This window comes from Grammomys surdaster, unplaced genomic scaffold (genome assembly GCF_004785775.1).
Source record: "Grammomys surdaster isolate TR1022 unplaced genomic scaffold, NIH_TR_1.0 232, whole genome shotgun sequence".
NCBI lineage: Eukaryota > Metazoa > Chordata > Mammalia > Rodentia > Muridae > Grammomys > Grammomys surdaster.
This window is the reverse complement of record NW_021604677.1, coordinates 137266-163898: the sequence shown is the minus strand read 5'-3', so window position 1 is coordinate 163898 and position 26633 is coordinate 137266. Positions and strand designations below refer to the sequence as shown.

At 32.7% G+C, this 26633-nt stretch overlaps 1 protein-coding gene across 2 annotated transcripts in view; it reads left to right on the top strand.

Annotated features, from left to right (window-relative positions):
• Positions 1-26633, top strand: part of Grik2 (glutamate ionotropic receptor kainate type subunit 2) — a 657422-nt gene that overhangs the window by 512438 nt on the left and 118351 nt on the right. For both annotated transcript variants that reach the window (XM_028773628.1, XM_028773629.1), the window contains exon 13: positions 3564-3781. In XM_028773628.1, coding sequence (XP_028629461.1) covers positions 3564-3781 — 218 coding nt within the window. The remainder of the gene's footprint in view (positions 1-3563; positions 3782-26633) is intronic.

The window sequence follows — 26633 nt, the reverse complement described above, 5'->3', positions numbered from 1 at the left end:
CCACTCTTTGCTGGGGGTGACAGCTCTCGCTGGCACAAGTCGCTTGCATGGGTAGCCTCTGTGCATGTAACCATAATCCAGCTTCTCCATCTATTTAATGCATTTAGACCTTCTCAAATCCCATTTGAGAGAGATTCTGAGAAAACAGCTCGGCAAGTCCACATAGAATATAATCATCTAATATTTTATTAACCCACAGCAGGTACATTACTCCATAGATAAGCAAGCTAACCTAATTCATTAGCCAGAAGCTTCACGGAAAGTAACACTAAAATTACATCTCCTTGAGGCAAGAATCCAGTATATTATGCCTGTTTCTTGTCTCAATTTGATGTAAAATATTCTCCTCTTTCATATTAATTCTTTATTAAATGCATTTGTATTGCATGATTACTAAATCGATTGCATATAAATTTGTAAACTTAAATATTAATCCATTTAAAGGTATGTTTTTAGATAAAATATTAGCTATACTTTATAATTATAAGAATATAAAATACTGCATGCTTCTGAGTGAATGAAAGAATATTTTTATAATTATTTAAAATTCATAATATAAAGGTTAAAAGTAAAAGCTATAGATTAGAAAAATGATAGAGTACATGTAATAATATGGCTATATGGTTTGTAATATTTATTCCTTACCGGCTTTTCCAAGTAGAATTTTTATTTTTATGCTGTATATTTTGTTAATAATATAATATTTAAATAAAAATCAAAAATTTACACTAGATACATATTATTCACAATACATTGATATTTTGGCCAATGCTACATTATTTTATGTATTGTAAATGTAGTATTTTAAGTTTTAAATATACTAAATAGTGCAAAATATTAAAAATTTTTAGCAATTGACGATAAGTGGAATAAGGAGAAAAATATACTTTCTTATGTATTATCCCTAAATTGAAAAGCTTTTGCTTTAAATTTTAGTGATGTATTTAGTATTAATCTTGATGAAATTCACTTAATGATGGCATTAAGATACAGGGAGTAAATATTTACTATTTAATTATTTAAAAAACTATTTAAAGGTACTATGTTATTGCTTGTTTAATATTCTATATAAACCCATTAAGTCACAGCTATTCCATTTATAATTTATTTTCTAAAGTGAGAATAGTTGTTGAAAGAAAAATTCTAAATTACTAATAAATAATAGCTAATACATGTTATAAGGAAATACTTCTAAGTTGCAATAATCCTTTCCCTCAAAGTTATGAATATGCATTATGAATTAATCTATATTTGTAGCATCTCTTCCTAAATAATACTGGAAGAGTCAATAGTTGCATTTTGCTTTTCCTCCATTTTGGGTCTAAAGTAAGGGTTTCCTTCCTCATTGGGCTGACAACACTAGAGATCTCTCAGGTCTGATGGGATGGGATACACTTTGTTAAATGTGGAGTGGAGTAGTATAGTTTACTCAGGCAATCGGCTAACCATTAGCTTCAGGGGTCTGCAGTAACTAATCTTCAAAATCAAGGTCAGACCATAATAGTAAGGTTCAGTTTTAAATTTTGCTGCCAACTTGAGCAATAAAATAATGTTTTTTGAAATTTATGTTTCCTTAAATTTTTGGAAATCTTTGAGTGTTGGTCCCCATTTGCAAGGTGAACTTGATTATTAGTGATAGCACTTACATGTCTATCTGTACCATCTATAGAGCTAAGTAATTAAAGCAATGGTAAATTCAGATATACATTTGCTTGGCCATGTCCTCACTTCACGGCTGGTGGATACATGAAAGAGGAACCCATCCTATCTGGCTGATGCCCCGATCCCCAGGAATTAGTGGGATATAGTGTTGGACATGACGTTGCCTTGAGTACATGACAGTCAGCCCCTAACCAGGCTCTGATTGACAAGCCTAGAAGGTGTCTGCTGAATTTCAGTCTATGGGTAAGATACAAACTTGTGGTAATTGGGACAGCCTTGTCCAATGTCTCCATCCACTATGCTTTTATTTCCTAGTCTCTTTTGACTTTATTGGTGTTTTATTTTTAAATAAACAGTGAAATATGCAGCTAAGGCTGCTGATTGTCTTGAGTGTGTTAGCGTTTCAGTGTCTGAGTGTGTATCTGGTAGGGCCTAGGAGCACCAGAAAGGTACCTTTCTGTTCTGTTTTGTTTGCTTTGCTTTGTTTTCCTTTTTTTCCTTTACAGAGTGGTAGACAAGAGTCTGGAGCTAGAGTTGGCTCTCATGCCCAAGTCTGTCTGCTTTTAAGATTTTGTATCTTTAAAATTGCTAGGGTAAGATGAACTGAAGTATAAGATGGAACATTTTATAAAGGATGGTCATAATAGCACATATTTTCAATGTTAGCATGAATAATTTGTATTTCTTTTCATCAGTTCTAAAAAGGTATTCTCTCACTGCACAGAGATTACTTTAAAGATAATAAAACACATCTGCAAAATGAGTCCATCTTTCCTTCGTTACATTTTACTCAAGCCCTATAAAATATTAACCACTTCATAATCATGCTTCTCTGATTATAGATTCAAAATGATTAAAAGTGGATGATATTAACCACTTCATAATCATGCTTCTCTGATTATAGATTCAAAATTATTAAAAGTAGATGGCAATATATATATATGTATATGCATATATATAAATGAATATACTTTATACTTTAAACAAGATATCACATTCAGATATAAAATTACAATTAATTAAAATTTAAATAAGAGACAAAATTTTATGTTTTAGAATTTTTACACACTAAGTAACCTAAAATTAATAATAATAGAAACTAAAATATATTTCTCAAATATCATTCTCTTCTTAGTCTTATGGGGAGGCAACTCCAGCCATCTAACTGTGATATATTTACTTAGCATTCCATACATGCAAAGATAAATTTGTGTCCATTTACTCATTTAATTGCCTTCATGGAGGCTAACACTCAGAATGGGAAATATTTACTTAAACAGAAGTAAATGATTTCTTATTTTATCTTAAAATAAGCACAGGACTAATACCTTAGACCTTGTAAAGATTGTGATTAAATTAAATATTTTATTACCATAAAATATTGTTTTAAATGGTGAAGTATTGCTTCTTTGCCGTTTACCTGAGATCAAAGGTAAATAATGAAGCAGACATATTTAAGTACTTTAAAAAGGACCTTTTGTAAACTTATTAAGAAATTGGATCTGAATCTACATTGAATAATTACTTCTGAAAACCACTTAAATAATAAAGTAGCAATAAATTTGCATGTGGTTTATAAACTAAAGAGGTTTTGTACTCTGTTTTTCTAATGTTAAGTTTCTAAGACTTTTTATACATTAATATTTTAATTGTCACATGGCACCATCTCAGGTAAGGCTAGTCTCCTGTCACCTTACTTGATATGCTCTCTTCATAACTGTCATAGTAGTATAATTGGCCTCTGCTCACCCAAGCACTGTTGTTTGTTTGCTGAAGCAGTGTGTCAGCCTTTCACTTAAATTCTTTTAGGCAGTGATCCCGTTCTTCCACTGTGACCAAACATGTCTGACTACTGATCAAATTGTCTGTATTCGTTTCACCTTTCCCCCACTCTCTGTTAGGTTCTGAGCTCATGCCCAAAGCACTCTCCACCAGGATAGTGGGAGGCATTTGGTGGTTTTTCACACTTATCATCATTTCTTCGTATACCGCTAACCTAGCCGCCTTTCTGACTGTGGAACGCATGGAGTCGCCTATTGACTCTGCTGACGATTTAGCTAAGCAAACCAAGATAGAGTATGGAGCAGTGGAAGACGGCGCAACCATGACGTTTTTCAAGGTAAGCCCTACTTGCTCCTGAAAACTAACCACGAAAACACAAATGCTTCCTCTTATTTATAAATGTAAGGATGTAGTTATGCTGTTATTTATATGGTATAAATAATATATAGTAGTTTAAGAGACAGATAGTTGTACAGCTAAATATTTGCCCATAATGTGTAAACTTATCAACACGTGAAACAGTGAGAAGTATAAATGCTCTGATACTGTCTATTACATATTTTAAAAGATTAAAAATGCTTTTCAGTGACATTTGTAACAATTTACAAAGAATTTCTAAATCTCCTAAAATATTTCTAAATCTTTTAATTTTTAATTTTTGTTGCTGTAACAAATGTAATGTCTTAAATTCTTATGCTAAATGTTTTGCTTATTGTTTTTAGAAACATAGTTGACTTGTATCCTAATTGTTATTCCAGCCTTATTAATTTTCTAGAATTTCCATTACTTAGCCTATAGGCTATTTTGATTTTTAAAAAAATATAGAAATCAGATACAAATGTAAATCTTACTTCTTACTCACTTTTTTCCTCACTGTACTGACAGATAAGTATTAAGGTTGCATCTTACCCTGCTTGTGAGAAGGATGCCCAGTGGTATGTTTAGGTGGGTGGTTAGCACTGTTGGGAGGAGCTTATAAAAGCTCCTTTTTATCTTGCTGTGTTAATAGTTTCTGTCATGAGTGAGCTTGGCTTGAGTTACTATGTTTATTTTTCCCCTCTCAATGTTTAAATAACTGATACTGTTCATTAGTGCTTTAGAAGTTCTGGACCAATTAATTTTTCATTAGCTTCTTTAGTCATTCAATAAGCATGTTAGTCAAATGCTGTTACTCTATAGAGCATTTGTTATTATTATTATTACTTTTATTATTTTTACAGTCCAGTAGTTACCTGCCTCCCAGTCTGCCTCTCGGGCACCTTGTTTTTCAGACAGTCTCTCATTGAAACTAGAGCTCCAGTTTTAGCTAGACTGGCTAGTTGGTGAAACCCTGGAACCTATCTGTCTCCACCTACCCGCATGATGCAGGTACAGAGGTGTGCCATTGAGAGCAACTTTTATGTTCATGCTGGGGATAGTAGCTCAGGCCCCACGTCTTGCAAAGCAAGCACGTTACCCACTGAGCCATCTCCGTAGCCACTGAAAGACATTTTAGGAATGTGTTAAAAAATACAAAGAGCTATATCATATTCACCTTTCCCTGAAATGTATAGATTCATTACACCTGTAACCATCATCTGAGGATTTATGTGTGGAACTTGGAAGTTGATTACACAAACAGAAGGTCCAAGGCCATGGTAGTGCATGCCTGAAGTCCCAGAAGCTCTAGAGACAGAAGTAAGAGGATATTTGCTTGAGATATGCCCGGCATCAAAATGGTGACACTCTGAATTCAGGAGATCATCAGGTTGTGGGATTATGTCCACTCCAGCATGGCCAATTGCATCTCTCAAAATAATATAGCTGAGGCCGGAGACTAGAGGGAGGCAGTGAGATCACAGGAGAAAAAGCAGAAGACCACTGCCATTTTAGTTATTATTCAAAGAAATACCAAGGTGGAATGGTTTCCAGACAGCCCCTCCTTCAGTTTCTGTCTCACGCTTTGTCTCCATATTTGCTTCCTTAAGTTTTTCGTTATTCCTTCTAAGGACAGAAACACTCACACTTAGTCTTCCTTCTGCATAAGCTTCATGTGGTCTGTGAGTTGAATCTTGGGTACTTCAAGCTTCTGGGCTAATATCTAATTATCAGTGAGTGAATGCCATGTGTGTTCTTTTGTAACTGGGTTACGTCATTCAGGATGATATTTTCTAGTTCCATCCATTTGCCTAACAATTTCTCAAATTCGTTGTTTTTAATAGCTCCATTGTGTAAACGTACCACAGTTTTTGTACCCATTCCTCTGCTGAAGGACATCTGGGTTCTTTCCAGATTCTGGCTATTATAAATAAGGCTGTTATGAACATAGTAGAACATATGTCCTTGTTATATGTTGGAAAATCTTCTGGGTATATGCCCAGGAGTAGTATAGCTGGGTCCTCAGGTAATGCTATGTCTAGTTTTCTGAGGAACCATCAGACTGATTTCTAGAGTGGTTGCACCATCTTACAGTCCCACCAACAATGGGGGAGTGTTTCTCTTTCTCCACATCCTTGTCATCATCTGCTCTCAACTGAGTTTTTGATCTTAGCCATTCTGACTGGTGTGAAGTAGAATCTCAGGGTTGTTTTGATTTGTATTTCCCTGATGTCTAAGGATGTTGAATATTTTTTTAGGTGCTTCTCAGCCACTCGAGTTTCTTCAGTTGAGAATTCTTCGCTTAGCTCTGCACCCCATTTTTAATATGGTTATTTGGTTGTCTGGAGTCTAATTTCTTGAATTCTTTATATATATTGAATATTAGCCCTCTATCAGATGTAGGATTGGTAAAGCTCTTTTCCCAATCTGTTGGTTGCCGTTTTGTCCTATTGACAGTGTAAGGTAGATGCTGATGTGGATGTCAGGAAGTGCATGCTGACAGGGGCCTTATATAGCTGTCTCCTTAGAGGTCTGCAAGATTTTGACATATTCAGAGGTACATGCTAACAGCTAACCACTGAAGTGGTCAAGGGATTCCCAATGGAGAAGTTAGAGAGAAGACTGAAGGAGCTGAAAGAGTTTGTGGCCCCATGAGGAGAGCAACAATACCAACCAACCAGAGCTCGCAGAATCTAAACCATCAGCCTGGGAGAACATAGGAAGGGACCCATGGCTCCCGCTGCATATGTAAGGGAGGATGGCCTTGTAGGGCATAGGTGGGAGAAGAGATCCTTGGTCCTATGAAGGCTGGACGCTGAGTGTGGGGGAATTCGAGGGTGGGGAGGTGGAAGTTGGGGGGCAGGTGGGGGCACATTCTCATAGAATCAGGGGGAGGGGCATGGGATAGGGGATTCCTGGGTGGGGGTGGTGGAGAAATGGGGTAAGGGGATAACATCTGAAATGTAAATAAAATAGCCAATAAAAAATAAAGATTAAAATAAAAAGAAATAATGATATGGTATGAGGCATTTGCAATACAGTAAAGCTTATTTATAAACACAATAATCTCTTCTGAGGAATATCATATCTCTTATACTTTTATATTTCTAATTTATTTCAGAAGAAATTCTTAAAAGCTATGTGTGAAACTTCAGGAAAATGCTGTCTTAAATTAAAATTTTACTTAATAAATCTCTACATAAAAACTGAAAAAAAGATTAAAATTAAATATATAGTGTATTTCCTAATTGATAGTAAAGAAAATTCTTCCCAAAGACAATAGTTTAACTAGAGTTTTTTCTTTGTGGTAAAAAGTGATACCTTTTTTGAAAACTGAATAACAGCAGATTCCAAATCCTATGCATATTCAAGGATGGAATACTTGTATGCAATGATGTTCCCCATGCATGCCTTTTGTTCAGTTGAAATGAGGTAGATTATTAACATTTCTGTGGGTGGCTTAATTGAGTTGTCTTCCTATTACAGAGTAACTCCTAGTCCTCCTTATTTTTTCCTCATCTTTTAATTCCTGATTTTGCACCAGAAAATAACACAACAAGCAGGGAATTTCCACTTAGGTATTTACTGCCCTTTACCTTTTTTATGTTTTGTAGTTTATCAAGTATGTGTTTTATATATTGGAAATTTTTAAAAGTACGGGCAACAGCCTTTATGGTTCATTCATATGCAGCTGATAGTTAATGTAAAGTATAAAATTTTATTTGAAAAAATTGTTCCACATTATTAGATCCTTTTATCAAACATGCTTCAAGAACCTATTAGGGCAAGAGATAGCCCTACTCATTGTCTGGAACACTGCAAGTACTCTGCAATCTAGTAATTGCTTCCAAAGATAGAGACGTTTCATTACAAATTCACAATGACATCATTATTAGCTAAACCATAAGCATGTTAAAAATGAATTTTTCTTGAAAAACTATTATAAATCTGTATTAGCTTTGAACAGTAGAATTCTAAAGGAAATTAATTACATTTCATTTACTTGACTAATATTGTTTTAAATTTTTATTTTTTCACTGAACTTATTTGCTAGCTTAAATATTGGATTTATACCTTATGTTTAATTGAAAATCATTTAATTATTCAAATTTATTAATCATATGTCATTTAAACATTTAACTCAACATGGCAGTTTTGGGCTACATCATATACAATTGATCAATTTTCTAATTGTATAGAGTTATTACGAAGTATTTTATTGTAAAGTCTTTCTTTAATTTGAGACATTTTGTTACAAATATCGGTTGGAGAAATGGCTAAATATACATTGTCACTATCAAGTACTTAGTAGGTATTGAAATGTGGCGAGTCTTAATTATTCCTGTGTGAAAGGAACTCTTGGATCTGAGTCTGTTTAATTATACAGATCAAGTGTCCTACATAATGATTTGACAGCAGAGATGACTTATTTCTGTGCTCTCAGGACTTGGGGATTTTAATTTACTCATTTTTTTTTATTTTAAAACACTTTTTGTTTCAAAGCCCCAAGTCATTATCTGCAAAGCTCATGTTGAAGAACACAAAACTATTCAAAGACATAATTCTCTTTGTCTCCTCATATTGTTTTCCTTGTTTGAGCTCACTCCCTTTCATGGCTATCACTTCAATGCTTTGTTGTTTCTTACCTCTTTTGTTTTCTACTGTGGCATGTGTGTCAAGCTTCATTCTGCCTTGACACTGACTCTGCTGCCTACACTTTCATCTTTTATTTTTCCGACTTTCACAAAAGGATGCCTTTCCTAGATACAGAAATTGACATAAAGCAACTTTTCTATTTCCAACAATACAGAAATCCTTTAGAGCTAAACTCTTCTGTAATGTATACAGGTTGAAATAACAAACATACAGGGATAATTATTGAGCTAACAATTTCCTTATGTTGCTAACTTTATCACTTGCTGAATTCTTAATGTTAAAACCAAAAGAAAAAAAAGAGCCTACAGGAGCCACGAAGATAACTTTAGATATTTTTTTAAATGCTTTAAATATTTTAATTTCAATTTCATGTTTTGGTTTCTTAAACTACAAATATACTAGACATGGTATGTTTCTTTAAAACTTACCAACAGAGAACTCAGAGTAGCCTGTGATCTTTTCATCTCTACAGCCAGCCAGAGACTCTTGAAGTGTGGGCTATTTATATACAGTATTAGTTTTTAAAAAAATTAAAATTTTGCATATGAAAATAATATATTATTCTAAGAAGTATTGATTTCTAAAAAAATTTCAATCATATTTTTCCTAATTTAACAAGCACCTACGGCTGTCTGATTGTGCTGAAGTGCTCAGTTTCAGAGACCTCTTTTAAAATATTGTAGTTTTATTAGTTCAAGCATGAAGAGACACCTCAACACATCTAGCTTTGAGGGTAAGTTTTGGTGCTGTGGAGACACAGGCAGTGTTGGGGCTCTACAGCATTGATTAATTCTATATCCAAAGACAATGTTGCTTTTGTTCATTGAGCTCCCGTGGATATTGGCTGAAGAGAAGTGTTCCCACTCTATCCTTCCACAGCTTTTGAATGGAACACAGTTTCTCTTGTAGCAATGACAGCAATTACATAATCATGCTCTATAACTATGGAATATCACCAAATATACTCTTATCGGTACTTAGATAATGAAGAAGATGAGAGTATGGAGATGTTATCCCAAAGCATCAAAATTAAATTGAAGCTGTTTCTTAAAAGATGATAATTTGTATAGTAGAATTAAAACCATACATCAGAGCTTAATATTATGCAAACTGTTACTAAGTAACAGTACATTTTTTTCTCTATCAGTATAAAGATTAAGAGAATGAATATATAAATATGTTAGAGGATCAAACAAATTAGCTACAGCCCATATGTTGTTGTCTAGCCCCTTTAGAGAGGTATATATATATATATATATATATATATTTATATATATTGGTTTTCACAAATCTTGTTGAAAATAACCTGTCTATGTGAAATCCATGACTTGGGGTTCCAAACTTCACAGACTTGTTAAATTCAGCCTTTCTTAATTTCTGACCTAGCCACATTTACTACTATAGTACGTGCATCTGACCATGACAATATCAAAAGAAATTTGTGCTCTCTGTATATTTAAAAGATAAACTTTTGTCACATAGTTTCCTTTAGAAATAATAGTGTAATTATATTTCAAACAGTTACCAGTAGAAGATAGTTCAAGAGCCTATAATTGTAGAATCAGAGAGACTGAGTTGAGCTTCTGATTCTCCCACTATTTGCTATACTTCTACCTGACTCTTAGCTATACTTCTACCTGACTCTTACAGGCCCGGTTGGAATGACAAACAGGTCATTTCGCATTATGTAAATTTTAACTATTGAATAAAATTGAGTAAAGATATGTCAATAGTAAACACTTTGTAGTAGTCTCAGATAGATAGATAGATAGATAGATAGATAGATAGATAGATAGATGATAAATAGATACATAGATACATAGATACACACACACACACACACACACACACACATTACTAGGTTATAAGAAGAATTTAGAATGATCCTGCCTATGACTCCACATTCCAATTCATGGACTCTTTAAGTTTGACCTTTCTGAAATTTCTGAAATTTCTTTACTAATAGAGCTTGTCAAATAAGATATTGTTATTCATGGCCAACAATTAAGTAATGTGTAAGTATGGTTAAAAATGTTAGATGATATTTGCCTCACATAGTCCTTCATTATTCTGATTTCTTGTATATAAAGAAGGACAAATTATAAACGTGAAACAAAAAAATCTGTAGATGATTTTCTCAGAATCTTCTAGACGTCTAGTTTAGTATACTCTGAAATCATGCTTCATCAAGGTATAACTTGGTGATCTTTGGGGAGTTTTCTCTAAATCACTAATACAGAGAAATTTTGAATTATTTAATATAAAATTTTTCATATTAATTATTAATGGAGTAATTATTATGATGCCTGTGCCTATTAGTATCACTATGTACCTTATGTTCCAAGTAGGAAATAGCTGTTCGATTATAAGATATTAGATTTTCATTCAATAAATATTTACTGACCATCTTCTCTGTGTCAGGAATGTACGTATTCTATATAAACAGATGTCCTACACCATTCAGTACTCACAAGAGACTGCCCCTTCTATGTGCTATGCATCAAATTTATCACTGCTTTCAACATCAAAACCAGAGTCATTTCTGAATCATCTTTTACAGTTATATCTTAATTCTCAGTATCCCAGTTTTGTCTCTAATATTTGCTACATTGTTACTAAAGTGACTTCAAGTTCTTTAAAATGGCCAAGTCCCATGTGCTTTAATGTAGGAATTTAGCATTTTGCAAGGTTTACAAAGCACTATGGAGTCTGACATTTTACTTTCTATCCATTTTTCTTACACTGGTTACACACACACTTTTATATTTCTCCAATGTCTAAAGATCTGTTCTTTCATAGTCCTGCTTTACTAACCCTGTTTAACATAGTCTTTTTATTTCCTAAGCCCTATTTATTCTCCCTTTATTTCTGAGATAATCTTTTTAGCTTTAGACTAGAAGATGTTCTTCCTCCTCCTCCTCCTCCTCCTCCTCCTCCTCCTCCTCCTCCTCTTCCTCCTCCTCCTCCTCGGGCTTACACAATATTTTCATTCTAATGTTCACTAAATTATCCATCAACATATATTGTCTGGGTCTTCTTTTTTTGGCAATGTACTACTCACACACAGCAATGGAATAGGAGAATAAGGATTCTATCAGTTACTCTTGTGCTGTAGTCATCATCATTGGTACTGTGTCAACATTTGTCTTCTACTAGTTATTTTCATTATGATGTTATTTTAAAACAATGAAAATTCGTTAGTTGCTTTTAATGTGTTTATTTAGTGTATGAGTGAGGCAGATACCTAATAGCTTTTCCTATAATATTAAAGGAATTGGCTTTTTCTACAAAAGGATTTGCATTTACAAACACAATTGTAAATTGCATTTACATTTGCTTTAAAAACACAATTTCTGAGAATATTTTAACATTATCTTTTCATTTTTAATGTATTTTTATGTTATGTATCTAACTAGAAACTTATGCATGCTAGAATATTGTTCTTTGACTCAAAAATATTTTGTCCCCTTGTGGTCCTTAAATGCATTTAATTGAGTCTTAGGACCTTAAGTACACCTTCAGTTCTTCCTAAAATGTCCTCTGTATTTTTTGGCCATAGTCATTATTACTTTGGTCCAGATAGTCCTTGTCTAGGAATATAATTTTTGTTTGTTATGTTTGTGTCCTAAATAAATACGGTTAACATAATCCTTAATTTTAAAAGTCTGTTGCCATATTGAGAAAAACTATAAAATTTCCATTGGGTAGAGACCCCAAAGATTAGAACATCTTTTCTTAACCAAACTTCCAAGTTTATTCCTATTGAATCATCTGTAAATTTTCTTTGTAGGATAGTCATTTCCTTTTTTATGCTTTTTTATATCTTCTAGTTCCATTTCCTAGATATTATGTATTTCAATATTTTTTCTGTTGTATTATATTCAGTTAAAGCCAACTCTCAGTACTTTGCACATTTTTACATTTTGTTTGTCTATATATTTTACTAGACTCAAAATACTATTGATACATTGTCTATCTGCCAACTTACCTTCATGCATTCTTTTAAAATATACCTGTAGGCTGGGGAAATGTAGGCTGTGGGCAGTGAATGAGAGCACTTATTCTCCAAGCAGAAGACCATGAGTTCAAACTCCTAGTACCCTCATTAATTGCAAAGCATAGCTTCAGCACTTTAACTCCAGCATTGGGGGAAAAGCTAAGCACATACTAACAAATAACTGGCCAATGTGTATACAGAAAGTGGGGAATTCAAAATCTATGAGAGAGTGTGTCTAAAGTAAATAAAACAGAAAGTAAAAGAGAGAAACATTTGTTATACTTCTCTGCTTTATACATTCCCATGGGTACACACACACACACACACACACACACACACACAAACACACACACTGAGAGAGAGCAATAGACAGTATAAAATAATTCCCTTCTTTGGATAGACTTCAGTAGTTTTTAGCCTCCTCCAATGACTTCTTTCTTTTGTTATCTGTTCCTACTTTAGTAATTTTGTACAGTTATTCATGAGTGAAATGAAATAAATGTAGCCGCTGATGAAAAACTTGTGACAAATAGTTGAGTTAAATGCATTTTAAAAATTACTTTTGTCACTTAACATTTTTGTTTTCACTATTCTATATATAAATAGACATAATTTTTAACCAAATGGTTAGTATCCTATAGCATTTCTATTTTGAAAGTCAATTTATTTAAAAATGTACATAAAGAACATAAGAGTTCAAGCTAGTTGAAAATTTTTCTGGAGCAGAACATAGATACTGTTGTATCTAGCAACAGTAGTCTTTCTTTTCCTTCTCTTTCATTCTCTCTCCCCCCTTTATTTTTCCTTAGTCCTTTTCTGCTTCCCCCTTTCTCTTCCTCTTTAGGAAAACTTGAATTACATTATATGTCCCTGTTTATAAATATTCAAAAATAAGAACTTATCATCAGGATTATTTTTTAAAAGAAGAAAACTGAAACTTGAGTAGCTTGTATATAGATAGGCTAAGTCATGAACAATGAAACAGTAATTAAAGGCTTATGGCAATACAGTAACAGTGGTAGCAATGGAATCCTGTTGTAACCATCATCACTTACGATATTTTGACTAATCTCAACTACTGTTCTGCATTCTTTGTGGTGCTGGAGTACACCATTTGCACCCTACTACCACATACCAATATTCTATCTTAATTTTAAAACACTTTTTATTACTTTACTTACTTTTTTCGGGTTTTGTGCAAATACTTGTGTATGTTTATTGTTGTTCACATGTCCTGTTTACATGTAGAGGAGGTCTGATAAATGACTTTGTAAGAATTAAGTTCTCTCTTTTTGTCCTGCGAGTCCAAGAGATCTAACTCCGTGCTTTGCTCAAATTGGAATTTTAAATATTTAATTTGTGCCAGTTGGGCATATACAGCCATCACATGTCCTTTACAATTTATCATCTGTACTCATCAATTCGGTGATTTTCCCAAATTAAATTACACTGAGGGTTTCAAACATGAGTAGCTTGCATATTTCTGCAGCAATCATTTATGTGCTTAAAGAATATTTGTAAGAGTAACTTTTATTCATCTGATCTAATTGTCTCAGAGGCTTACTGCAGAATAAGCTCACCCTTTATAGTTCTTTCTAAACTCTGGATGACAGGATCAACTCAGCTGTTCTGGCTCTATCTCCTCTTCAAGCTGACTGACTCAATCGGGCCTCTCTCAGCTTCTCAATAAATTGCTCTGCTTGGCCTTAAACTAACTCTGACAATTTGTTCTAATCTGCTAGCTCCTTCTTATTCTCTGGCTTCAACTGCCTCTGGTGACCTGTACTGAAGGTCATGAACTCATGAATGATTCTCAACTAACTTAAGTGCTCTGTACAGAACTGACTGATTTTCTCCCGGCACTGCTCTTAAATTGTTTCTCTTTCCATGAGAGGTGAGTGTATTCTGTCTCTGATTGATTCTGTCAAATCTTTCTGTAATTTGTCACTTTGTCTACCTTTCAGTTAGATGTCACTTTCTTTATTTTTCCTTTCTTTTCTTTTTTTATTAGATATTTTCTTTATTTACATTTCAAATGTTATCCTCTTTCTCGATTTCCCCTGGAATCCCTCTACATCGTCTCACCTCTCCCTGCTACTATGAGGGTGTTCCTCCCCCATCCACTCCTGCCTCCCTGCCTTGGCAATTCACTACACCCTACACCGGGGCGTTAAGTCTTCACAAGACCAAGGGCCTCTCCTTCCATTGATTTATGGCAATGCCATCTTCTGCTACATATGTGGCTGAAGCCATGAATCCCTCCGTGTGTACTCTTTGGTTGGACGTTTAGTCTTTGGGAGCTCTGGGGGGATTTGTTTGGTTGATATTGTTGCTCTTCCTATGTGGATGCAAACCACTTCAGCTCCTTCAGTCCTTCAAAGGATTTCTGAAACTCCTTCATTGTGGGACCCCATGCTCAGTCCAATGGTTGGCTGCAAGCATCCACCTCTGTATTTGTCAGGCTCTGTCAGAGCCTCTCAGGAGATAGCTTTATCAGGCTCCTGTCAACAATCAGTTCTTGGCATCCACAATGATGTCTGGGTTTGGTAACTATATATGGGATAGGTCCCCAAGTGGGGCAGTCTCTGGATGGCATTTCCTTCAGTCTCTGTTCACGTCACTTTCAAACATGTCTACTTTCTTCTACAAACTAACTTTACCTGTATTGTTTAGGATTATATTCTATATTCTAGTATATATTCCATTATATGTCCATATTCCAGCCAAAGCAGCCATGTTGCTGGGTCAAAATTCCTCTACAGATATCATTTCCTAATGTCTAAAGGGACATAAGTAAATTTTGTATTTAGAGATAGACATAAAACGATTTTAGCTAACAACATGTGCCTAATTAATAGTTAGATTTATAAAAGAGATATATTGCTAGTCATAATTATTATTTTCAAATAAGAATACTACGTTTGTTCATCTTATAGTAACATTATAAAAACGGTTATATTTGCTATAAAAGGCTCAATGATTATGTATTAGCACTTGAATATAATATAGGTCATGCTTTCTTATATGCACATATTTGCTATGATTACTCAGGGTCTCTATATTTCCTGTCATTGTGCATGAAACATTATTCAACAGTAGAATTATTAGAAATTCTTTATGGCACGTCACTAAGTGCAGAGATGATTTCTTTCAGCAAATGACACTGAATCACATGAGAGTAGCTTTATTGATTGAGATGCTTTAGCCTGTGGAGTTCTTTGTTTCAGATCATTATCATGCATTACTAGCTATTTTAAGATGAGTAATTAAATTCTCTTTTCTTATCAGTACACAAGGCAAAAGCAGACTTCATCACATTAGCGATACTGTGTGTTTTCCTCGAAATCTATATGGATTGGAGATATATTAGATGATTTCAAGAGGACTTGGAGGAAGTGATTGAAAGATTAATATGAGCTAAGCACAGTGTACACATATGGATTTATCAAGGAATACAGTTTTGAAATAAAAGATGATGACATTTGCAAGAAAATGGAAGGAATTATTGAAATTAAAGGGACAATGTTAATGCACATGTGGATTTATCATGAGTTAGGATTTGAAGGGGAGAGTTCAGATGCAGACTTGTACATCTTCTCCCATTTACACTACGGTGCAGTTCAGGGAACTACTTCTATACCTTTCTCTGTTGTAGGAATAATAAACCCAATTTAACTGATGGGTCAATTACCACACAGTCTTAACTGTTCTTCCTTTTCCTTAGTTGAGAATTTCTTAACATCTCTTTTCAAATATAAACAATTTGTGTGTCAGACATTGAATTCTCTTCCAATGTAGTCACTTGAAAACCTAACATGTTCAGGCTTCCAAAACCCTGAACTGTTAGACAAAGTTTTGAAAGTGATGAATTCATAAATAGCTAAATATTTTGAATTTCTGTGAATTTACTTTTATTTTCACATATTTACATAGATAAAACAATTTAAATATTTTATATGTTTAAGCACAAATCCATTGGAGCACTTGTGTTAGCTTACTTATCAGTACTATAACTGAAATATTTATATCTCTATGTGGTTTTTATTTTCAACAAAAAATACCTAATTGAAGATTTTTGTAGTCATATGCTTTCTCTGTTGCTCAAAGATTATCATTGCTTTGTTGATTGCACAGAAGTATTGGTGCAATTATAGACAATGCATTAAAGGTAACAATAAGACACAATATGTTAATAGAAATAGTTTTGAGATTTTTAAACAGATGTTGCAATCTTATTTACTAATGTCTGCTATAATTTTCATTTAAATTAGTTCTCCTTGAAATAATATTAAAACCAATTCTCTACTATGCATTTTGTTGTATTTCCATAAAAAGGAATTATTTTTACCCAAGGAGAATGTCTCCCTCCCTCTTTGCTTCTCTAACACACAACTTATTGTATATGAACCTGATCCTATGTTTATTACAGGGATTTACTACATTCCCATTGCAAGAAATAAAATGGTGCCTTTGAGTAAAGCTGCTTCATCAGACACCAGTTTAGCATGCCAAGTTAAAGCCATCAATGGAAAAGCAGCAGATGTGAAGGCTACTTGGCATCAAAGCATATGAGTCAAAGACTTTCCTATGGGAAAGAAAGTGCTTCATTACACTTTATGTATAGTGAGAACATTCGTTCTATCAAGCTGTCTGGAAATTAGAATATGATGAGTTTTATTGCCTTACTCTGCCAGAGAGAACTCAATAGTTAAAAAGAAGGCCATAATGCCATTTTGGGGATTATAAGAAGTGATTTGAGTGTTAGTGTATTTAAACTTGGAAGAGCAGCAACTTTTAGCTTAAAAAGTAGCTTCTGTAAAATATCTGGAAGACAGAAGTTTAATCCCTTCCTAATTGTTACGTTTACAGTGTGTACTAATGCAGCTTTGGGACACTTTAATTGAAGATAAAAGTTATGTGTTCGACTGAAGTGTAAAATCTGCTAAGCAGTGTTTTAATTGGCTTGGAAGACAAGTGCCTGAAGTGGCAGCAATTGCAGGGTGCAGTATGATTCTCTCCCACCCTGGTACTCCCTTCACCACTCAGTGTAACAAACTTTCCTGCTGTTTGTCAAGTTGGGAGAGCAGTATAAATAAGGTGTCATACCTCATCAATCTTAGGAGCAAAGGCCCTACAGGGACTGAGAAAATTCTAAAGTCAGTTAGTATAATTACTTTGAACTGGAATGTCAAGTACTGGATAATATACAATAGTTGTCAATGTGAGAGTTTATAACCAACAAAGAGCATTTTGAAAGAAATATAAACAGGATATATTTTTGGAGACAAGAGATAAAATGAGGTAACTATTTTCCAAAAATGCCTCTGTATATTAAAATTTATAATGCTTATTTCTTATATAAAATAGGTAAAATGTAAATTCCTCATGTTATATAAATTTGTGAATAAAAACATAGTTTTGGAAAAAATCAAAAAAACAACCTGAATTCAGTTTGAATAAATATTTATTACCACTGTCCTTGGTCACTCTGATTTTTCCTTTACTTTATTCCTTAATTTCTTTGTTTCTGTCTGTCTGTCTTTCTTCCTTATTTACTTTTTGCTTTGTTTCTTTGTTTTTCTTTTTTTGGAGTGAGTCTACCAGAGTATTTTATCATATAGTGTTCTTACTGGCAGTCCATTAATTACAAAATGAATTTCCTGAAATTATTCTTAATTAAGAATCTGCTGGATAGTTAGTGCTTTTTGTTTTTGAGGCATTTTTTCTTTCTACAGGAGAAATCTGTGCTTTTGCATATATACACATATTGAAAATAACTTTCAGATTTGGCCAACTGATTTTTTATGAATCAATCATGTACATTTATAGGTATATATGTATGACTGTGTGTGTGTGTGTGTGTGTGTGTGTGTGTGTATGTGAGAGAGACAGAGACAGAGACAGAGAAAAAGATAGAGACATAGAGAGGAAGGGGGGCAGATCATGTAACAACCAGTGTAATGCATCTGATTGCAGGTGTCTTCTGCAATTGCTCTCCACTTTATTTTTTGGAACTATATCTTTCTTTCACCCAGCAGCTTATGCATTTAGCTACACTAGCTGACTAAGAAGCTTCAATGACCTATCTGTCTCTGCCTCCTTGTCACTGGGTTCACAGGTGCCTGTGGGTACAAGTAGCTTCACACATACACACTGGGATCCAAAATGCTAGATGTTCGGTGCTGTGCAAAAGCCACATTACAAACTGATTCAACTCCAGACCCTAAAAAATGTTCTTTAATAGGATTTTCCATACCTTCTTCAAAGATAAATTAATGCTAGTATTACTTTGTTCTATCTTAAGAAAAGTTGATGGAAGGCTCTAAACATTAATTAAGACTTTCCCTTTTGACTCATAAAGTGAAAGTAGAGTACATATTTTTACAACTGCTATCATCTTCAAAGCTTAAGTTTTTACTTTAAAACAATGAAGTATGGTTTGAGAATTTAAAGGGGGAGGAAAGTCATGTCTCCTTTTGATACTCACTGATAACACTTTTTAGACATATTTACAAAGAGAAAAGAGGATTAATTCATTAACTGTCCCCATGTTTTCATATTCTTCATGCAAACCCCAGATTAGACTGATCTCCATTTAGACCAAAGTAATAATGTTTTAAAAATTAAAGACAAATATTCAAATATAAATTAGATTAAAGTTAAATATTAAAAATAAAATGACAAATGCTTTCTTCATGAATGTGTCAGATTATGAAACAAACTGAAGCTGTCTTCATTCTCTGACATCAGTAGCTGAGCTTGTACCTAGTGCTATTTGTCTAACTGATAGATGTGGACCTGATACATTCAGAGAAATTCTTAGTTAACATCATAAATGACAAAATATTAAATGACTGCATTTTCAGAAAGAACCTTGGTCCATGTATGTGAGTGAGTATGGCTTGTAAGACTAAGACATGCCATCTTAATAGGACATAAATATGGATGATGTGTTATTCAATTCTTACACCAAGACACATATTAAATCTATTTTGGAGGAAGAGGAGTTAAAGGTTGTCAATAAATTATTCTTTATCACCTCCTAACAGTATTGAATAATGCATCTGATTATTATTGGCCTGGGGCATATACTTCAGCACTAGTGGAGTTCACTGAAAATGTTTGACATTCTTAAATGTAGATGTTTCATTTATTAAATGTGGTAATTATCACTGATTAGAAGGTACACAATAAATTAGTTTGCTTTCTTGTCCCTTAGCTGTTTCAGAATTCTATGAGCTTTTGTTTCATTTTAAGCTATTACAAAACAATCGTAGAAAACCATAAAATAGAAAACAGTTTTGATAGATATAAATAATTTGAGTCAATATAATAGTGTAGTATTATAAATAGATGGATAGATTAGTTGTTGAGTAATATGCTATGTTTAAACTCATTTTTGATATTTTTTTAATCTCAGCTTCTGTAGTGTGTGTATGTGTGTATGTGTATACACTTACACACTAGGGGGATGTATAATCAGTGGCCTTGTCAATTCCTTGTGTATGCACTAAATATATAACAATTTTATACTATTTATTTACTGAATGCATATCTTATTGTGCAGAGCATTGCTGTCACTTATTAAACTTCTATAGGAGGTTAAATATTTTACACATATGTACAGTTGTGCTTCTAGAAATACAATTTACCAAAGCATAATGATCTAACACACTGTTAGATTATTCTTTAATAGTTTGCACGTAGATATAGATGATTGAAATATACTCTGTTCTTTGACTTGGTAGAAATAAAATGGAAGAATCATTTTGTTTATTTAGATACATAGATAGATAGGTTGATAGAAAGAAAGAAAGAAAGAGAGAGAGGGAGGGAGTGAGGGAGGGAGGGAGAGAGAGAGAGGGAGAGGATAGAAGGATAGACAGACAGATAGGCTCTTTTGATAGACTCGTTATATAGACATTCAAATGTGATTTCAAACTGGACATAAATACAGAAATTTCCTGTAAAGTGTGTGTTTGGCACATGGATAACTCCTTTGATTGTCAACAGCTCTTACCACAATTGTTCATTCAGTATAATTCACAAAACAAGATCTATGTACCATTGCTTAGAGTATGTTATTTACATAATCGCTCATTATTAAGTGTATCATTTTCAAATGGTTTTTCTAATTTTATAATTACTCTGTTTAACATTACACTTTGCTATGTTGCCCTATATGGCATTCTAAGCTACACTAAGTTCTCAAACCATTTGATATGTTCATAGGGTTTGTTTTCAGGAAGTTTGGAGGAAGATACCCTGGTTGTAGAAAATTTTCTAGAATGTGCATGATACCTTGAATTCATGCACTTAGAAATGCATTAAAAGTAATACATAATTGAGGCACTGAATTTGTGTTCAAATTGAAAAAAATCTATTTTAATGGTATTCTCTGAAAATAGTAACAATTGTTATTTTAAGCAAGATGCTTTTCTAAAAGGAAATAGTGAATTCTCATGAACTGTATGATTTTAAACAATAAGAGAAAAATGTCAAACTAACTAGCAAAAATATTTAATATCCTGAAAGGAAGCCCCATGATTGTCCCTATAATTATATATTATTTTATGTTTTCCTCCTGTTTCAATGTTAAACACCACTAGCCTCAAAATATCTATTCAAATTCTTCTATATTTTATGGAAATTGGTAATGATACTATTTTTAGGAATATGCTCCAAATATATATTGTCATTCACCAAGAATTTTGAAATTATTGCTAACTTACCCAAATGTTTCCTTGAGATAAAATCTAATGCAGATAGCTCTTTTAATAATTTCAAAATACATTTCAAACTTGTCACTATAAAATATCATACTATGATTATGTAAATATATAGAGAAACATATGTTTGCAGAAGTTGTGTACAACTGCCCAAACAGAGATGATTAGTACATCAAAACAAGATGATTAGTACATGGAAACTGTTTCAGTTTAACAAACATTTCAAGTTAAATCTTAAAATAAATAAGCATAAATTTTACATTAAAATAATTATTTTATAACTTCTAATATCTTTTAAGTAAAAGAAAAAATATCTTGTAAAGGAAATATCTTGAGACAGTTATGGGTTTTCAGTTATTAAATTATATTAATAAATATTTAGAGATATATTATAAAATATTTTATTTACATAGAAGCTCCAGTTTATTGAATCCTTAAATTTGTTCTCCACTCAGACTAATTAAGACATAATTCCATAGTAAAAAGTATGTATATTGAAAGAATATAATGTGTTGCTTTGATACACATTTTGACACCTTCACCAACATCTTTTAATTTGCTTCACACCTTGACAGCCGACCACTATTATTCTCGCATCTGTTTCTGTTAGATATATTAGGTAAGCTGTTTGGGCATCATACATCAGGAACATCATGTAACAACATAGCATCTCTGACTGAATTATTTTTTAAACATGAAGTTTCTTGTATTTACCCATGTTATCCTAAATTTACATTATTAGTAGAAAGAAATGTACACACACATACATACACACACACACACACACACACACACACACTACTCATATTTTGTGCTTATCTATGATATCCTAAAAGATAGAACTTGACTCATTTTTAGTAGAAAGTTAGACACATTTTCTGATCCAGTCAACAAAAGTTATACACTTAGGTTGTTTATATAGCTTAGTAATTATGAATAAATTCAATGGATCTAATTTTCTTTCTACATGAAAGAATGATAAACACTGTTTAGAAGCATTTTTGTCCCTAAGATTCAACATACATGGTGTTGGATTAATATTTAGTTCTTTATCCTACAAAATTGTTCACAACATTGCTGCATACATCTTATTTACAAAAAAAGTGTTTGTTATTTGACATTTTGTTAAATAAAATACTATGTTGTAGATTCTGGATTTAAATTATTGATTTCAAGGGACCTTGCTTCCCAGGCCTCTAAAAATAACCCAGGTAACTGATTCTATTAGATTCCTTTTACAGCACCAGAAATTGAGCTCTAGCCTTATTATAACCAATGCATGAGAGGAAAAAGAAACAAGTGAATAGTTATGACTCAAATAGCAAAGGCAGTTAAATAATAGCAACAAACATTTCTTAGGGTCTGTCTTACATATTTTAATACTTACGGTAATGTTTCATAATAGGTTCCAAAACTGATGTTGGGAATATGATATCAGGTGTGTTTAAGGTGACTATGATTTTTGACACAAAACTGCTAGATAGGCAGAGAGGCAGCTGTTTAAAGCCAGCTCTGACAGTGTGTTTAGTAATTCAAGGAGGGGATGTGGGGTCTGTGAAAATGTAAATCAGGAGCATACTCGCATTCACTTGATAAATGAAGCAAGCTCTAACAAGCAAGCTTCAATGACATTATTTTTTTTCTGTTAGCCTTTTTATACCATCCAAGATGAAAGTTTTCTATGTAAGAAAAAAAGATTATCTCATAGCCACAAGTAACATATTCTCCAAAAACAATCACCATAGAACATATTCTTCAAAAAGATTAAAGATAATTAGAAAATCATTACACAAAAGAAAATTACAAGATTATTAATTAAGTATTTCTCTTTTAAAACTCATACCTAACTAAGCATTTCCCATCTGTCTTCTTCTCCTCAAGTTCATCATAACCCCAAAGTAATTAACTTTGTCCTTAATTAACCATATTTAAGCAATCAAGTCTGTAGTAGCAAGTTTTTTTCTACGCTTAGCTGATGAGCATTTTATTTATCAAGAAACACATAATCATTTATCTTACATTTTAATTGAAGTCTTCTTCAGCTAAACTGCCCAATCAACTATTTTCTATTCTTATACTCATAATAAAATTATTCACTCTTTATTCATACCCCTATCTTTGCATAGTGCACACTGAAACCTGTGGTAGATCACAAGATCCAGGAACTCAGACTGAACCAAGATGAAATATTTTCTTTGATCATTAACTTGTCCCAAATTTATTTTTCTCTTCCAAGTACAACTACATGGTTATAGTATGTACACATAAAAGGTCACTATACTTCTTTCTTAATCTATGCAGCCTTCACTATTCTACAAGGTAAGATACACATTCTACTCTTAATTGTAACTTTAATATGTCTTCCTGGTAAAACAACTTAAACCATCTCTTTTAACTTTCTCTCAAATACTCTAAGTTCCTAAAACTATTTATGTCAAATCAGGAATTCTGTGAAATCATTAATTTATCTAGACAATTTTATTTTATGAAAGTCCTTTTTCATGTTGATTTGCAGGAAAATTGTCCAATAAAGTCAACTGTCTCCCAAAAAGGAATCACACCAAACTACAGGTGTGTTCTGTCTGTGTTCTATTATACCGTGCTAAATATATGAGGAATATAACAATGACAAACATGAGAAGGCACGGCAGCAGCAAGAAACAATCCAGAGACAAAGACTGTGGGGCTGTGCCTCACTGAGGTACATCTAGCGAAGATATGAAAAAAAAAAGGTGGTCCATCACCAGGAAGCTCACTTGTCCAGGCAGTTCACCTTCATGGCCTCTGCCAGGAAGCACAAGAACTACTTTTATCTTGTGGGAAAAAAGTAGAAATATGTTTAACTGCAAGGATCTTAGTTAAGATGTTAAATTAAATGACATTAACACAAGAAATCTGATATATATATGAATATATCAATAAAATCTGATGTGTTTATCAATAAAATGTTATATATGTATATACATATCGATAAATCTGATATATATATATATATATATATATATATAACAGATATTATACACACATATACATAAATATATATCACAAAATAAAACATGTGGCTGAAGTGTCCCCATATGCCTTTAGGTTTGTTAATGGACCCAAGGGTCATGCTTTCATTTGTTCTCACACCAGGGTTCTTTGTTCCTAATCTTAGGTCAGTCATGCCACTCTTACTGTGCCCTAAAACATGATTGTAGTGATGTGCTTTTATGAACCATTAGTACAATTCTAAAAATTTTATTTTTACCCCGATCCTTACTTCTTTTCCTTTGCCCATTCTTTTGACTGAAGAATCTTTTGAATATTGTATGCTATGAGACTTGTCAAAGAAGTATTATATTTTGGACCAAGAAATGAAATATATTTTTATTGTTATGCAGACAAAATGTGAGTGCTACAACTGAGAAAGAAAAGTGACAACATAGTTAAATGCAATTAAGGCACTTGAAGTTTTAAGCATGAGATAGTGTAAGACATCAGTCCAGTACACTCAAAGTTGTATTTAATTTTACACTTGGTGTATATAAGTTATATTGAAGAGCATGTGATCTCTTCAGGATTCATTACTAGTGTAGTCCCAAAACACGCCAGTCCTATAGTCAGTGGCAATGAATTTCTTTAATCCAAATGATTTGTTTCTCCTGCTCATGTCACATTAGGTGCTTATATGCAAATTTATGCAAGTAGAATAAATTATAGTAAAAAGTATTTGACTATATCTGGTAATTATATTGAAATATATACTATCAATATAAAGTTTTAAAAGTAAATTATTTTTATTACAAGAAAAAAATAGAAGGGTATATTTTCAAAATTAAAATTCAAGTATGATTACTCAGATATAGTTAACTATGATAGTACTTCTGGTATCCTACTGAGTGAAAGAGTGACTAAAAAAGTTGCTGATACTTTCAGAAGGCTAAAAAGACTGACTTTGCATATATTAACATAAGTGTTAAATGTTTGAAAAGATAAAAATGTTTAGCCTGCTCCAAATATCATGGGATGTGTATTTATATCAACATTTCGTGTGATACTTCATGAACATGCATAAAAATTATTCATGTTCCTCACTCCCCTGTCTTTTGCTAGTATCTCTGTCTAACTTTAAACTAGCCTCAAACTCCGTATCTTCATACTGCAGATTTTAAAAGCTGAGATGACAGATAAATTTCAACTGTATCAAGAAAATTTCCCATATGATTTGGTCAGTTAAAATTATATTTCATTATAATATTTAATACTTATAGTTAAAATAGATCAAGTCTTTAAAATCAATTTTTCATATCTTTAATTTTAAAAATTAAAAGAAGTATGTTCCTAAAGTCAAATTAAGCGTATTTATGGAGCTAGTAACCCAACTCCAACAGTAAAAGATGAATGAAAATACAATGCAGATTTTATGCTAACAGTAATTACAAATTTTGCAACAAATTGAAATTGGAGAGTTGGGATTTTGAAGTATAAGATGACTTATAATGATATTTTTAAATGATCATTATCAAAACATCGTCTCAAGAAACACATAGAAAATGATATAAGCAATTCCTTCTTATTAGAGTCAAATAATCAAGTTATTAGTTGGTGAAATTATAAAGTAAATGGGTCTAAAAACTGAGCAAAAATAAATACAAACAAAAATTTTATGATTCATGGAATTGTTCTTAAAAAAACAATAAAGTCAATTTGGGGAGGCCTTAAATGACCTTAGCAAATTTAATAAGGTTGTTTCCTGAAATTGCCATGAAGTTAGCTGAATTGTTAAACAAATAAGACAATTTTTTGATATAATGTAAAGAGTTTGGATCCGTTTGTGAAGGTCTTGTTGAAAAATTATGATAAAATTATAAGGAATGATTTATAGTAGCAATTCTTTAACTCATCAAATAATTTCCCATAGTAGACATATAAATATTTTAGCCACAGAATCTCTGTTGACCCATAAATGTTTAAAGTCTGGAAATATTTTTAAGATATAGATAAATTATACAATGTAAAATACTGTCTAATTAATAGTTTGGACATTTTTCTGCTCATAAAAGGTCATTTTTTCAAAGAATGTCCATTTATAGAAATCAAAAGTATGAACTAAAGGCTAAGGGATTTCCTCAGTCTTTCATGGCTATTGAAGAAGGATTTCACATATAGAAAAATATATATTTTAGTAGCAGTAGCTGATACTCAAAATTATCATAGCTAAATCAGAAAGTATTAGAATTTCAAATAAGATAGTTATGCTTCTTTCTCTCTGTAAACAAAAACAAAAATTGTATCTATTTAATTTCCTCAAACGTAGACTGATAGGTATCAAGAACAGAGCTGATGATACCGTGTGCTGTTCATGTGTGTGACTATAACTCTGTCACTTTGAGGATTAACTAATAAAATGTAGCAAATGCTCTTTTTTTATTGCTTTCTTTGTTTTCGTCACTATTATTTGTCAAATG